The 16249-nt window shown below is 46.9% G+C and overlaps 1 protein-coding gene across 1 annotated transcript in view; it reads left to right on the top strand.

Moving 5' to 3' along the window:
• CACNG3 (calcium voltage-gated channel auxiliary subunit gamma 3) overlaps window positions 1–15201 on the top strand; it is a 99527-nt gene extending 84326 nt beyond the window's left edge. Inside the window, exons 2-4 of the mRNA XM_005904773.3 lie at window positions 2282–2365; window positions 8785–8925; window positions 14690–15201. Coding sequence (XP_005904835.1) covers window positions 2282–2365; window positions 8785–8925; window positions 14690–15201 — 737 coding nt within the window. The remainder of the gene's footprint in view (window positions 1–2281; window positions 2366–8784; window positions 8926–14689) is intronic.
• Window positions 15202–16249: the final 1048 nt, after the last annotated feature.

Below are 16249 nucleotides of genomic sequence, written 5' to 3'. Positions count from 1 at the left end.
ATGCTACTTATATGTGGATTCTAAAATATGATGTAAATGAATTTCCACAAAGCAGAAATAGATGCACAGACATACAGAATAGACTTGTGGTTGCCAAGGGTCGGGGTCGGGGGATGGTAGGGAGAGGGATGGATTGGGAGCTTGGGATTAGCAGACGCAAACTGAGACATATAGAATGGATAAACAACAAGGTCCTACTGTATAGCAAAGGGAACTATATTTAATATTCTGTAATAAGACATCATGGAAAGAATATGAAAATTATATATATACACATATAACTGAATCATTTTGGTGAACAGCAGAAACTAACAGAACATTGTAAATCAACTACACTTCATTAAAATTTTAAGAATATACACGGCACGGGACTTCCCTGGTGGTCCAGTGGCTGAGACTTTGTGCTCCCAATGCAGGGGGCCCAGGTTCGATCCCTGGTTGGGGAACTAGATCCTGCATGCCACAACTAAGATCCTGTGGGGCCAAATAAATAAATAAAATGTATTTAAAAATGCATAGCGCTCCTATTATTATCAGATAATAATAGACATAGTGTAATGGTAAAGCCAGATGCAAATATTGACTCTTCCCTTCACCAGCTATGACAACTCTCTCTCCTCTGCGATCCTGCGTTGGCTCATCATTGAATGTCAGTGTGAACAGTCCCTACCTCCTAGGGTGGTGGATGAGAGTAAATGAGAAGAATGTAGGTTTTAGCTCTGTGCCTTGCCCACTGGAAGCACTTCAAAGGTGCTAGCCATTATAATGATGCGCCTAGAGCTTTGCAAAAATTATCTTACTTCATATATGATCTTATTTCTTACAGTAACTACTCTGAAAATATAAGCCCAGCTGTGTGTGAATATAAGCCTTGTCTGCGGTCCTCGACACCACCTGGCCCCTCACCTCCACGCCATCTCTACGGGCAGAGACAAGAACAATAAGGCATAATTTCACACTGTGTTGTGGTGAGAGGTTCTGAAATTGTTTGTCATTTATGAGAACTGGCAGAGCCATTAACTGCCCTGGAGACTGGCTAATTGGCTAGTTAACAAACACCCACAACGATTATCAAACACCCGCAATGAGTTAACTCAGGCTGATGGCGAAGGAAGAAAAGGAAAGAGAATGCTGACTGTCGTTTCCCCAGGATATACCCGTGCAATTCTGTCCTCCTGAAGGAGTGAGCTGCACAGCAGAGCCCAGCAAGCTGTGGTTCCAGGCAAGGGGATCGTTAAAGGGGACTATCCTGTGTTATCTATCAGAGAGAGTAGGTTACTCCGAATCCGTGCCTGGAATCCACACCGAGGAGCCAGCAGACCTTGACTGTGTTCTGGCTCACCTCTTATGCATTTGAACGCAAGCACAGTTTTGTTTTGTGTTTTAATTGGAAGATTATTGCTTTACAATGTTGTGTTGGTTTCTGCCATACAACAACTAGAATCAGTCATAACTATATATTAATATATATCCCTTCCCTCCCGAGCCTCTCTCCCATTCCCCTCAAAAATATTTATTTGGCTCCTTGGGGCTTTGTTGAAGCATGAGGGGGTCTTAGTTCCCCTGACCAGGGATTGAACCCAAGTCTTCTGCATTGCAAGGTGGATCCTTAACCACTGGACCAATGCTATTGGCCAGTTGCTTCATCTGTAAAATGGGACGATAAGATTTTATATATAAATATATATATACACACATATATGTCTACCCACTGGGTTTTCCCCGATGGCTCAGCAGTACAGAATCTACCTACAATGCAGGAGCCACAGGAGACACATGTTTGATCCCTGGGTCGGGAAGATCCCCTGGAGGAGGAAATGGCAACCAACTCCAGTATTCTTGCCTGGAGAATCCCATGGGCAGAGGAGCTTGGCAGGCTACAGTCCATGGGGTCGCAAAGAGTCAGACACGATGAAGCAACTTAGCACGCACATGCACACACACACATGTATATTCCACTTTCTTTTCCCCTTTCCCCTCATTGACTGGGGAAAAAATAACAGCTCTCATGATGAATGCTTATGCTTCCTAGCTCTTTGCCCGTCTAAATAGATCCCAGGATCATGCAAAATCTAAGCAGAAAGTTTCTGTCTCCAGCTTTATTTATTTTTTTCCTCTGCTAATCTCCTTTTTGTGCCCCAAGAAAGATGCTGATTGACCCACCAAGGCAGAACCACCAAGTCTGAAGGATCTTCACTGTGGGAGAGGAGAAGCCCCAGGCTGGGCCCAGGTGTTCTTTCTGCCCCCCTCCCCCGACTCAGGGCCACACTTGTTTCCACAGGGGCTTTCCGAGGCGTGTGCAAGAAAATTGATCACTTCCCCGAAGATGCTGACTACGAACAGGATACAGCTGAGTATCTCCTGCGTAAGTTTCCCCGACTTCCAGGGTCCCCCTGGCGGGAGGGTGATGAGGAGGGGTGCCCTGCAGTCACCCAGCTGCCTCTGAGTTTGAGGCTCCCCAATACCTAGCCTCAGAAATGGATATGTGCAATGAAGCTTCAGGAAAATCTTTGCTACTAGACAGAGACATTCAGGCAGTTCTGATATCTGAGTCTCTTTCATTTCAGTGAACTAGAAACAGGAAAAGAAAAAAAAAAAGGTGAATCAAACCTCAAAAGTTCTTTTTAGTCCACTTACAAGAAAATCTAAGGGTTTTCTTCAACTTGAATACAAGTTTTCACCTGCCCCAGAGGGTGGATTTGAGGTGCTAATGGGTGAGGTGCTAATGGATGAAGTGCTAATGGGTGAGGTCCTAAGGGGCAAGGCCTGGGAGAATAAATGTAAACCAAGGTTCACCCTTCTTCAGTTTCAACAGCATTGGGGCAGGGCTAGTGTCTCCCCGTAGATTGTCCCAAGGTCAGTGACCCTGATATGATGGGGAACTGTCATGAACACAGAACGTAGGAGGCAGTAGGGTATGCTGAGCAAGGGCTCTGGATTCTGGTCGACCAGGGCTTTTACTCCTCTGACGCCCTACTAGCTGGGTTAGATGTGGGCCAAGGTGCTTTACCTCTCATTGTAAAACCAAACACTATAAAACTCTTAGAGGAAAACAGAGGCAGAACACTTTGCCATAAATCGCAGCAAGATCTTTTTTGACCACCTCCTAGAATAATGAAAATAAGAATAAACAAATGGGACATACTTAAACTTAAAAGTTTTTGCGCAGCAAAGGAAACCATAAACAAAACAAAAAGACCATCCCCAGAGTGTGAGAAAATATTTGCAAACAGAGCAATTGACAAGGAATTAATCTCCAAAACATACAAAGAGCTCATGTAGCTCAACATCAAAAAACAAAAACAAATGACACAATAAAAAAATGGGTGGAAGACCTAAAATAAACCCCTCTCTAAAGAAGACACACAGATAGCCAACCAACACATGAAAAGATGCTCAACATCTCTAATAATTAGAGAAATGCAAATCAAAACTGCATCATCAAAAAGCCTCTCACCTTTCTTTATAGTCAGGAATGAAGACTATAACGTCATCCATTTAACAGGGTCACAAAAATTACATAAGCTGATGCACATTACACACCGCCTGAAACCATACGTGTTGGCTCTTTTTTGTGGCATGGGATGAACAACAGCCAAGGCCAACAGCAGCCAAGGGCCTGACATTGATCCTGGCACAGAGAGAATTGGAAACAATGTAATTTAAATAGAATTTCTTCAACAGGAAGCCTGAGTTTCCTCAAAAGGGAAATTTTAAGGCACTGACTAATCTACTATTAGAGAGTGTTAAATGTAACATTTTTTTAAAAAAACTACTACAGTAATATCAATAAAAACTTCAAGAAATTGTGGTATTCTGATTATGCCTGTAACTCATAACTCAAGCAGAGTGTTTTACAATTAAAATCAGTTTTCACTCTACTCATGCTTGCTAGTCTGCAGAGGGACTGTGGGTATTCATATGAGCCTTTAATCACATAACAATATAAGTGGTGCTGGGGGATCAGTTTGAAAGAAACAGACACTTCTAAGCTAAATTTTAAAATGTAAACATATTATTTCCCTTTTTTCAGCTACTTGGATTTGTCCAATGCTGCCTAGGGTTTATATGAGCAGCTCAAAAAGATCTGATGTGGGAATAGAAGCCACATTTAGAGAGGGAGCTTGACCAGAGTTTGGGGGATGACATAGATTATTATTACTTGGACTTCCTCAAAAAAAGGATTATTCTAAAGCCATCACAAGTGGGCTTTTATCAGAGTGCCTAAGTTTTTACTTTTCTTCCCTATTTTGATGTTTGCCCTGCTGGGGATGAAACAGAACTGTGAGTTCTATTTCACAACTTGCAAAACTGATTTTAAATTCTTCCAAGAGATGCACCTCTTTTCCAACAAAGTATATCTCTCCCCTCTTGGAAGGTGAAGGTGCTCACCATCAGCCACCGAACCAGGTTAAGGAGGGACTGTCCCAAGCACATGAATTTCCTGCTGGGAATGTTGGAATCCCTGACCCAGTCACGTGGGGCCAGGGTCCCATTCCTGCAGGGGTCTCCAGCCCGTCCAGTGCCATGCTGCTAGTTCCTGCTGTGACCACACCCCAGGACAATGGGATTCTCCACACTAATTTGTTTGCTTTTTCTTCTTTCTTATATGTGGTTGGGGAGGTTACAGCTTAAATCTGTAGCAGAAGGTTTAATCGCCCACAGGTCCTGTTGACCTGAGCAGTGGTCCCCAACCTTTTTGGCACCAGGGACTGGTTCCATGGAAGACAATTTTTCCATGGACAGCAGGGGTCGGGTGGTGGAGGGGATGGTTTCAGGAGGATTCAAGCAATAGCGTTCTGGCTCCTGTGAGAATCTAATGACACTGATCTGACAGGAGGCAGAGTTTAGGCAGTAACGTGAGTGATGGGGAGCAGCTGTAAATACAGATGAAGCTTCACCCACTGGCCCGCCACTCACCTCCTGCTGTGCAGCCTGGTTCTTAACAGACCACAGATGGGAAGCTGTCCAGGGCCTGTAGGTTGGGGATCCCTAGACTAGAGAAATCCCTAACATAGCACTGGACCTGGCCAAGCCCTGCTCAGACAACGAAGGTGAAATTACCTTGGAACAAGCTTCCCTCCCCACTCCTAGGACCACAGCTTAACCCCATATAGATTAGGGAGGAGAAACAGGGAAAGAAGACAGTAAGACCTCTTTAATTGTCCTGACGCCAGACAAAAACCTTCTTGTTCATCTAGATAAACCAAATCCAAGGTTGGGAATTCCCTGGCGGTTCATTGGTTAGGACTTGGTGCTTTCACTGTGAAGCTGGGGTTTGATCCCTGGTGAGGGAACTAAGATCCCACAAGCCATGCATCACAGCCAAAAAAAAAAAAAAAAACCAATGAATGAATCGAGGGTAGACTCCACCTGACTTAGGAGAAAGTGGCAGCAGAGCACATCCTGTGTGAGGCTGGCACCTGTAGCCAGAGTCTTTAGAACCTGCTCTGATCCCGCCCGTGGGGCAGAAATGGGATCTGGCCACCGCCTGGTTTCCAGATGGTTCCCACACCGCATAGGAAGCAACCACATTCCCACGTCTCACAGCCACACATCGCAAATACACACAACCAACGCAATTCAGTAGCTTCCAACGCTCAGATCATCTCCTTCGGGCATAATCACACTGTAATCATACTTTGAAATTTTTTTTTAATTGTTTTTAAGGTGCTCTCCTTTAATCAGTTGAACTCATCACATTGAATATTCCAGCAATTCCCATCAAGGATACAATGCAAACGATTGCCTCAGAGATCTGCACAAGAGTTCCTAACAAGTCCTTGATATCCCTGGGGGTAGACCCACTTCTAATATTTGTGGGGCTCAGGGCCAAGGTTCATATGGAAACTCATAGGCCATATGGGTAAATATTTAGATGCTATAAATAAGCTATGCCCACCAAAGACCCCAGAGCTTACTTCCCAGGATGCCCCTTGACATGGGCACTAGAGGAACCAGGGGGCCCGCCCTGCCCCCTGCAAGCCTGCGTGGGGCCCCAGATGTGCAGGGCAAGCCAGGCCTAGGCTAGGACTCCTGGACAGTGACTGACTGGCCTGAAGCCAGGATGGGGACTGATCTAATCACCCTCCCAGGGGTCAGGACATCCAGGACCCCTCCCTTCATGCTTCAGGTCTCCTATCGAGGTTTCTAGTTAGTTTGAAGCCCCTCCCAAAACTTTCGCATCACGATGAGGACAGTTACTGGGATCCTGGTCTGCCCAGACCCCAACACTGGGTGACTTGGGGTGGTCATCCCTAAACAAAAGCTAGAATTTTTCTCATTTTCTTCTTTTCATGAAGAGAATCTCACGCCAGTTCTCCTCTATCGGCCCTCCCAGGCAGATCCCAAATCAGCTACCAAACTTGCAGAAAACTTTTTCCGTGAAAAAGACAAAACAAAACACCAGCAACAACAAAAGCAGAGCCCAGCCCTGTGCCCTTGGAGCGGGAGGACCGCCACACTGTAGCAGTAGGAAGAAAGCATCCGTGAGAAAACAGACAGGGCCGTGAAGTTCCGAGCACTGAGCTTGAACTTCAACGCCAAGAATGCACTGACCGCCTTTTCCCGCTGCCCTACTGCTCCTGCACACGCGCCGTGATTTTAAAGATGCTACCGTCTGCTCAGCGGCTAAGCACCAGGCCCTCGAGTCATTGTCAACCCCTCTTTCTCTCACGTCCCACTGCCAGTTCTTTAGGATTTACCTTCAAAATGCATCCTGAGTCTCTCACCACCCATCTACAACCGAGTCCATGCCACGGTCAGCTCAAGTCTGGGTTCTTACAGCCCTTTCAGCCACACCAGCCCCACCCTTAAAGGGCCCACACTTGGGTCCATGCTCTCTGCTCTCACTATCTTGGAAGTCTTCTTTTTTTATATATGCCTTTGACAGTCACCTTTATTTCATCTTTTCTTCCAGTTTTATTGATATATAACTGATATACAGTGCTGTATAGATTTAAGGTGTACTGCATCATGGTTTGACTTACATACATCATGAAATGATGACCATAGAATGTTTAGTGAACATCCACCATCTCATACAGACACAAAATTAAAGAAGCAGAAAAAATTTGTTTCCTTGTGATGGAACTCTCAGAAGTTACTCTCTCAGTTTTTATGTATAATGTCCAGCTGTGTTAATTTTATTTACCATGCTGCGCATTAAATCCCTAGTACTTATTTTTCTTATAACCTGGGAGTCTGTACCTTTTGACCACCTTCATTTCATTCCCCCTTCCCCTTAGTCCCCACCTCTAGTAACCGCAAATCTGGTCTCTTTTTCTATGAGTTTGTTTTTGAAGTAGATCTGACCTACAATTGGAGCTTCCCTGGTAGCTCAGCTGGTTAAGAATCTGCCTGCAATGCAGGAGACTCCAGTTAGATCCCTGCTTCAGGAAGATCTGCTGGAGAAGGGAACAGCTACCTACTCCAGTATTCTGGCCTGGAGAATTCTATGGACTGGGGTCCATGGGGTCGCAAAGAGTTGGGCATGACTGAGTCACTTTCACTTTCTAACCTACAACACTATGTTGGTTCCTGTTACACAACAAAATGATTTGATATTTCTATACATTTCAAAATGATTGCCATGATAAGTCTAGTCACCATACCATCTTGAAATTCTTAATAATTTTATAACAAGAGGCCTTGCATTTTCATCCTGCATAGGGCCCTAAAAATTAGGTAGCAGCTCCTACCCGTCATCTCTGTTAGAATGCAAGTCCCATAAGGGTGGGACCTCAGCTCTTTTGTACCTCAATGAAGGCAGAATTTATCCAACTGATATTCTGGCCCAAGTATTTCAGGAAATACTCTAATACTGGTTGGGCAAATACTGGAATCCCCACCTGAAGGCCCCTTCCCCCAAAACCTTAGGGCCTCTCTATGATCTAGTAACAAGAGTTAACACACTTGTTTTGAAGACTTGCCCTGGGCCTCAACTAGCATCCTCTCTTTCCCCTTTGAAGGGCCACACCTGTGCCCCTGGGGGTGTTTAAACATTTCTGTCAGTATGCCAGGACCCAGCAGAGCCCCTGGCATTTTGTAGGTGCCCCAGAAGCCTTGATGAATGAATAACTAAATTCATGTGTTTATCCAGTGACTAAATAGATATTGCATGGTCATTGCCAGACTCAGTACTAAATGAATGTTCGTGTGTTTTGGGAAAGAGAGCTTGTGATCTAATGGGAATCCCAGGATGCCCCACCAGCTACCTAAATTGCAGGACCCAGGGCAAAATGAAAATCCTGGGTTTCTGGTTCAAAACGCTGGCCAAAAATGCTGTTTCCCTTCTTCTGCCTTCTCTCTCTCCACCTGTCATGGTGTCTTTTACTTGCTATGTAATGTCACACTCCCTCCAGCATAAGGACACTCAAGGGTGCCCAGGGCTTGCACCCAATCCTGATTCTCCCTGTGTCCATGCTCAGGAGCCGAGGGTAGCAGCGGTCACTTGTTGGGGTGGGGAGGGGCAGCTAGGAACCACCCCACGGAGAACGGGAGGTAGCAATGTGGTGGGGAGTGGGATGCCACATGAGTCGAGGTTCGAAGCCCATGGCGCATGCTCCATTGGCCCATCAGACTTATTTGAAAAACACACATTCAAAATAAAGCTATTATGCATTTCAGGATGATGACTACAGACCGTTAACCCCAAGCCCAGGGTGTTAGATGTAGACTCCTCCTGCTCACGTGCTGTCCTCCAACCAGGCACCCCCATGTCTGTGGAGGGGGATCTCAGGGCTGGCTGGGTGCAGGCAGAACCCTCTCTCCTTCTCTCCACAGGGGCTGTGAGGGCCTCCAGCGTCTTCCCTATCCTCAGCGTCACGCTGCTCTTCTTCGGCGGGCTCTGCGTGGCAGCCAGCGAGTTCCATCGCAGCAGACACAACGTCATCCTCAGCGCGGGCATCTTTTTTGTCTCTGCAGGTGAGCATCTTGGCTTCTGCCCAGAGAGCATCACAGACACCAAACCCGAGCCAGGGCCAGAAGGACAAAGCCATGCTATTCAGGGTTCCCTCCAGGGAAGGAGCAAGAAAATGTTCGACCTGTGTGTTAAGAATGAGAACCAAAGGCTTTAATAAGAACCAAAGATGCTGACAATCTAGCTGGAGAATGGACAGAGGGAAGATGAGGAGGAGATGGGTACTTAGGTCGGCTCAGAGATGGGAGAATGATTAATAAGAATGTGCCTGTGTATGTCTGTTCAGAGTGGGCAGGGAGCGTGTATGGTGTGTGTAAGGTGTGACTCGAGAGATGAGTCCAGTGTGTTTTAAAGGGGTCCAACTTCTGGATACGATCATACACTATTTCTGGCCCCGTGAGACCTGGGTTTACTGGTGAACTACTGGTCACAGCTCTTCAAGAACTCAAATCCTCAGGCTGTCCAGAGCATCTCTGGGAACAACAGAAAACCCAGCAGCCTCAGATGCTCTCAGGAAAGATCTTATCAATAGCAGCCCTGACCGGAAGGTGGCAGAGGGTGGTAAGGAGGATGAGACAGTCTCGAGAAGGGTTCCTGTTTCTGCCTCCTCTCTCCTCCTTTATCTCCATCCCTCCTCCACCCGCTCATCTTCCTCCCTTTTGGGTTTCCACGCCTCTTTGCTTTGCAGTCTCTTCCCACCCCACCCTTCAGTCGATGCCATCTGAATGAAATGCTTTAGAGATGAAAAGAGGGAAGAGAGCTTGACTCTTTGATGACGACCTCCAAACTTTAACCCATAATGGCAGAATATTTACTTGGGTAGAAACAGAGAAGAGGCTTCACAGGTGGTGATAGTGCTAAAGAATCCTCCCGCCAATGCAGGAGATGCGAGAGATGTGGGTTTCTATCCCTGGGTGGAGAAGATCCCCTGGAGGAGGAAATGGCAACCCACTCCAGTATTCTTGCCTGGGAAATCCCATGGACAGAGGAGACTGGCAGGCTACAGCCTATGGAGTTGCAAAAGAGACAGACGCGACTTAGCGACGAAACAACAACCACAAAAACAGAATAGCTTACCTGCCTGGATTTGAATTTTGGCTAAACTTATGGGACCCTGGAAATGTTACCAAATCCCTGTAACTTGATTTCCTCAACTATAAAATGGGGGGAAAAGTACCAGTGCTTATTTCATAGGGTTGTTGGAAGGAGGTTGAACGTAAAAAGCACAATATTATTTTCTAGCAAGTTAAAAGCAACACAATAGTTCTGAAGTTGGAAGCCCAGCTTCCCAGCCCCCTCTAAGATCTTTCTCAGTATCCTCCCTATTCTTTTCCCTTCTTGGAAAAGGGGAAGGAGGACGGAATCCAGCGCTGAGTGTCTGGGAACCAACTCGAGCCACAGACCATCTTGTCAGGAGAATAAGATCAGCTTATGATTTTATTAAAGGTGACACTCTGTGTGGACAGACGCTAACAGCTGGCAGACCCAGGGACTTGCATTGCTTTGAGGCACGTTCTAGTTGTCGGGGGCCCCTCCAGACCTCCCGGTCTCTGACTGACCCAGGGGATGCTGTGTTGTGCTGACATGAGGGTTTCCTAAACAGGAGAAGATCATTATTTTGTCCCCCAAGGGGATTGTGAAGGGAGAGTGTGTCACCAGCAAACGTCCTGTTACAAGGGGTGTTGTGAGAGACAGCAGGTAGAATAGACTCACGGGAACCGGGGAAGACAAGGGGCAGCAACAAGGGCCTGAGGGGAGCCAGAAGCTGGGGGTCTGTCTAATCCTAGCTCTCCCCCCACCACTGACCTCCCTGAGGGCCCTAAAGAGCCTCTGTTCTTCCACCTACAAAATGAAAGTAGGATTCAGCACTCCCGAAGGCTCTTTTTGCTCAGTTATTCTAAGGTCCTATGATTTCTGGCAAGCAGTCAACAATCCTTTATTGAGTACCTACTATGCGCCAGGAACTGGGCATTATGCTCAAGACCATGGGCTCTGAAGTCAGGCTGCCTGGGGCAAATCGTGGCTCTACCACTCCCCTGTGTGGTAACCTCAGGCAAGTCTCTTAACCAATCAATGCCTCCATTTCCTCATCTGAAAAATGGGGGTAATAATGGCTCTACTTCTTAAGCCTGCTCAGAGGATTAGATAGTTGGTATGTGGAAAATGCCTAGAACTGCATCTAGCTGGCAGTAACTGTGGGATGCATAGTGCTAAGTCACTTCAGTCATGTCCAACTCTGTGACTGCATGGACTGTAGCCCACCAGGCTTCTCTGTCCTTGGGATTCTCCAGGCAAGAATACTGGAGTGGGTCACCATGTCCTTCTCCAAGGGATCTTCCCAACCCAGGGATAAACCTGCATCTCTTATGTCTCCTGCATTGGCAGGCGGGTTCTTTACCACTAGGACCACCTAGGATGCATAAAAGCTGGTATTATATATGTTGTACCATTTAATTCTCATGTTGATTCAATTCAACAAATATGCACTGTGCTCTTGCTTCGGGTCAGGCTCTGGGCAAGGAGATAAGACCATAGCGGTGAACAAACCTAGCTAGATCTGAGCTCAGGGAGCAAGAGACAATCTTGGGTTCAAACCCCACCTTTGCCATTTCCCAGGGCTTCCAAGGTGGTAAAGAACGCACCTGTCCATGGAGGAGATTTAAGAGACACCAGCTCAATCCCTGGGTCAGGAAGATCTCCTGGAGGAGGGCATAGCAACCCACTCCAGTATTTCTGCCTGGAGAATCCCATGGACAGAGGAGCCCGGTGGGTTACAGTCCATGGGGTCACAAAGAGTCGGACACGACTACAGCAGCTTAGCACAAGCACACAGGCCATTTCCCAGCTGTGTTGACTTGGGAAGTTATTTTCTCTGTGTCCCAGTTTCCTCATCTGTGAAAAAAAAAAAAAGGTTTTTTGTTTTTTTGTTTTTTTAAAGCAGGACTGTTGCAATGATTAATTGAGATCATGCACGTAAAGACTTTGCACAGTGCCTGGCGTATCATCAATGCCATAGAAACAAGTGGCAACTCGCTTGGCTTGTCACCTCCTTTAACCTGCGCTGACATCCAAGTATCTCTTTGAGTTTCTTTCTTTTTTTTTTTTTCAGCAAGACTTCTTTCCAGGGCTTCTCAAACTTTGCCACCAAAATTTCCCTGCAGGCAGAGGAGAGTGAAAAATGTGACCCTGGGGAGTCAGGGGGCATCACCAGAAGCTGCCTTCCATGAGCTGAAATGTCTTTGAAGTCTGTCTCCCATTTATACTTAAAAATTCATGTGAATTCTGCTCTCTTCTCCTTATTATATCCATGTTCATTTTAATATAAAAGAATGTGTCTTCCCTACTCATCTTCAAGCCAAACTGACACTCCAGAAACAGGAGCCGTTTTTTTCACCCTGTGGTTTTCTGCAGCTTGACACAGGGCTGGCCGTGTCAACCCCCATATGAAGAAATAGCTCCATGATTAGAACCCGCTGCCTACCTGCTGAGTGCCTGTGCTGGGTAAAGCCAAGAGGAGACAGGGAAGAAGCAGACCCTGGCCCTGCCTTCTAGGGGAGAGTCCTAGATGGAGTGTGGCCAGAGATCATATTCAAAACATGAATCCCTTTAATGCATGAGCACCAGTCAATCAGAACTGGAGTAGAATGGAGTGGCCCTTGCTATGCCAAGCTTTAACCCTTTGTACAGATGAACCTATTTGCAGGGCAGAAATAGAGATGCAGATGTAGGGAATGGACATGTGGATCTGAGGTGGGGGGATGAATTGGGAAATTGGGACTGACATATGGGCACTGCCATGCATAAAACAGATAGCTAGCAGGAACCTACTGTAGGTTCCTACTAGCTCAGTTCGGTGCTCGGTGGTGACCTAGATGGGTGGTAGGGATAGGGGGTGGAGAGGTCCAAGAGGGAGGGGATATATGTATGCCTATTGGTAATTCATGTTGTTGTACAGCAGAAACTAATACAACATTGTAAAGCAGCTATGTTGCTCAGTCACTCAGTCATGTCCGACTCTTTGCAACCCCATAGACTGTAGTCCGCCAGGCTCCTCTGTCCATGGAATTTTCCAGGCAGGAATACTGGAGTGGGTTGCCACTTCCTACTCCAGAGGATCAAACCCATGTCTCTTGGGTCTCCTGCGTTGGCAGCCAGATTCTTTACCACTAGTGGGAAGTTCCAAAGCAACTATACCCCAATTAAAAAGAACAATAACAACAACAACAAAAACTTGGTTGCTGGACTCTGGGGAAATCCTGAGGATCCCCAGGAAGAGTATGAGGTGTTCAATGGTGGGGATGCTCAGCAGGCCAATGGAAATGGTTATTTACCAACTAGTACTGGGAACGATGGGCTTTCCAGGTGGCGCTAGTGGTAAAGAAACAGCCTGCCAATTCAGGAGATGTAAGAGACCTGGGCTGGATCCCTAGGTCCAGAAGATCCCCTGGAGGAGGGCACAGCAACCCACTCCAGTATTCTTGCCCGGAGAATCCCATGGACAGAGGAGCTTTGTGGGCTATGGTCCATAGGGTTACAAAGAGTCAGATATGACTGAAGTGACTTAGCACGTACACACTGGGAACTGTAAGAAGGGACAACTTCCATTTAGAGGCAGCCTGGGTTTGTAGGCTAGAAGACTCCAGCTGATGTACAAGCCTCCCTGAGTCATTACTGGTATAAGGCTTAGATGAGGCCCTTAAAGCAAAGAGACACAAAGAGATATTGTTAGCTTTGGACAATCGTGTGAGAGAAGCAGCCACAGACCCTCAGGTTCTTTCATTCCTTCTTACTACTCCCTAGAGAATCAATTCTCTCCAAGCGACTGGACAGCTCTTTCCAGAACTATTCTTTTGGCCCTTGGGGACACCAAGTCTGCAGACCTTGCCTACTGAGGACAACAGCTTCACATTCCCCAATTCCTGATGTTTGAACAATAGCTAATTTAAAACATTATTGTATCCCCCGTGCAGATAAAAAGATATAGTTAGTTACTGTCCCTTACCCATGGGTCATTCTTTCTCCAAACTTCATTCCAGACCCAGAAATATCCACTGGGAAGCCATATCTGGACTCTCAATAAGCACTTCTAACCCCGTTCTTCTTCTCTAAGCCTCCTCTCTCTGCTGCCTCTTATTGAGGCTCAAGATGCCATCAACCTTCCCACCATCCAGGCGAGACTGCTACTATAAGTTATTCTCAACTCTGTTGTCAACAGCCTTTCATCTCCTGGTGAGCCAGGAGCTGTTCAGGACCTGCTCAAACGTCACCTTGTCTTCAGGACAAAGTGGCTGAGTCATCTTCTCTTTTTGCTCCTGAACCATTTTATGTATGTCTCTGGTGGAGCCCTGACTGTATTTTGCTGTAATTGCATTTACATGTCAGTTTCTCCTACTAACGGTGAGAAACTCAAGGGCAAGAATCTGTATCTCGTTCATTTTACCATCCTCATGACTTAGTGCTGAAGACTAAGTTTTGATGGAATGAATTGTTTCTAAGGGAAAATACATGCACTTTGATTTCTGCTGCACTTGCTGGAGGAGTAAGGTGTATTCTTTAGCTGAATGCTTCCCACCAGGGATGGATCAGCAGAATTTTTCATTTCCCGAGAGACACACCCTGCGGGAAGAGTTCAGCAGCTGGATTTCCGGCCATAAATCCATTCTCCTCTCTCCCTGTCATCTTCACATTTTCAAAATAAATAGTTCAAGCCTAAGTCACAGTTACCTCTGAGGTTTATAAAGGATGTATTTTTCTTTCCCCTTCTTTTAGGGTTAAGCAACATCATCGGCATCATAGTTTATATATCAGCCAATGCTGGAGACCCTGGGCAGCGTGACTCCAAAAAGAGCTACTCCTATGGCTGGTCCTTTTACTTCGGAGCCTTCTCTTTCATCATCGCGGAAATTGTGGGGGTCGTCGCGGTGCACATCTATATAGAAAAGCATCAGCAGTTACGTGCCAAATCCCACTCGGAGCTCCTGAAGAAATCGACCTTCGCTCGCCTTCCACCCTACAGGTATAGATTTCGGAGGCGGTCGAGTTCCCGCTCCACGGAACCCAGATCCCGAGACCTGTCCCCCATCAGCAAAGGCTTCCACACCATCCCTTCCACTGACATCTCAATGTTCACCCTGTCCCGGGACCCCTCAAAGATCACCATGGGGACCCTCCTCAACTCCGACCGGGACCACGCTTTTCTACAGTTCCACAACTCCACGCCCAAAGAGTTCAAAGAGTCGTTGCATAATAATCCGGCCAACAGGCGCACCACGCCCGTCTGAACTGACCTCGGCCCTCTGCCCTCCGCCCCAGCACAGCGCGGGGGGAAGTGGACAGAGGAGTCTCTGAGGTTGCATGGCATGGTCCTCGTGATGGTATTACTTTTTACAAAGAATGAAACCAAATGGACTCAGCCCTCTCCCACACTTCACCCCTCCCCCTCCAGGTCCTAACCGGTCCATCCCTTCCCCCACTTTTCAAGCCAATCCCATGATGTCGTTTCTCTCTGTGTGTATCTGTGACAGATGTTTTCCTCTCTTCCTTCTTTACTGGAAGGACCTCCTCATTCTTCCCTCCTTGGAAGAGGACTTTACTCAAAGTCATGGGTGGTGGCTGGGTGGGGGGTGGTGGGGTCTCCAAATCCCCAGGTGTGTGCACAGGTGTCCCCATTGTCCACTCATGCAAATCCTCAGGCCACTTAACCGCCCAGGTGGCCCGGAGGGAGGCATTCACCTTTCCGTGTTAGAATAACATGACCAGAAATCAAAGATGTCAGAGCCCCGAAGCAGCTAATGTAATAAGCACTCATGTATTAAAAGTTTTGCCTTGTTGTAACTCACAGAGCGGGAGTGCTTTGTTTCTTCTGGGTAATTCCTGCACAAATTCACTGCCCTGCCCTCAAGCTGACTCATGTCCACGTTGAAAGCTGAACTTTACTCATCCACACTCCAGTCACCAGGAAGGATCCGCCTTCCCCTCTTGAGGACAGCAAGGTGCTCTCACCAATGGCAGAGTCTGTAACCCTCGCCTGAATCCCCAGAAGCTACTGGAGGCAAACATGTGTTCAGAAATATAGCTCTGGTACCCAGTAGCTCTAGGAACTGGGGAAAGTCCACCTGACCTTCAAGCCTCAGCCTTCTCATCTGTAAAATGGAGCATGGTACAGTATTCTCCTTGACAGAGTTGTGAGGCTTAAATAGAACATCTTGTGTAAAATTATTCAGTTCAGTTCAGTCGCTCAGTAGTGTCCGACTCTTTGCGACCCCATGAATCACAGCACGCCAGGCCTCCCTGTCCCTCACCAACTCCTGGGGTTCACCCAAACTTATG

Source organism: Bos mutus, chromosome 25 (assembly GCF_027580195.1).
Source record: "Bos mutus isolate GX-2022 chromosome 25, NWIPB_WYAK_1.1, whole genome shotgun sequence".
NCBI lineage: Eukaryota > Metazoa > Chordata > Mammalia > Artiodactyla > Bovidae > Bos > Bos mutus.
This window is presented reverse-complemented; position numbering and strand designations above follow the sequence as displayed.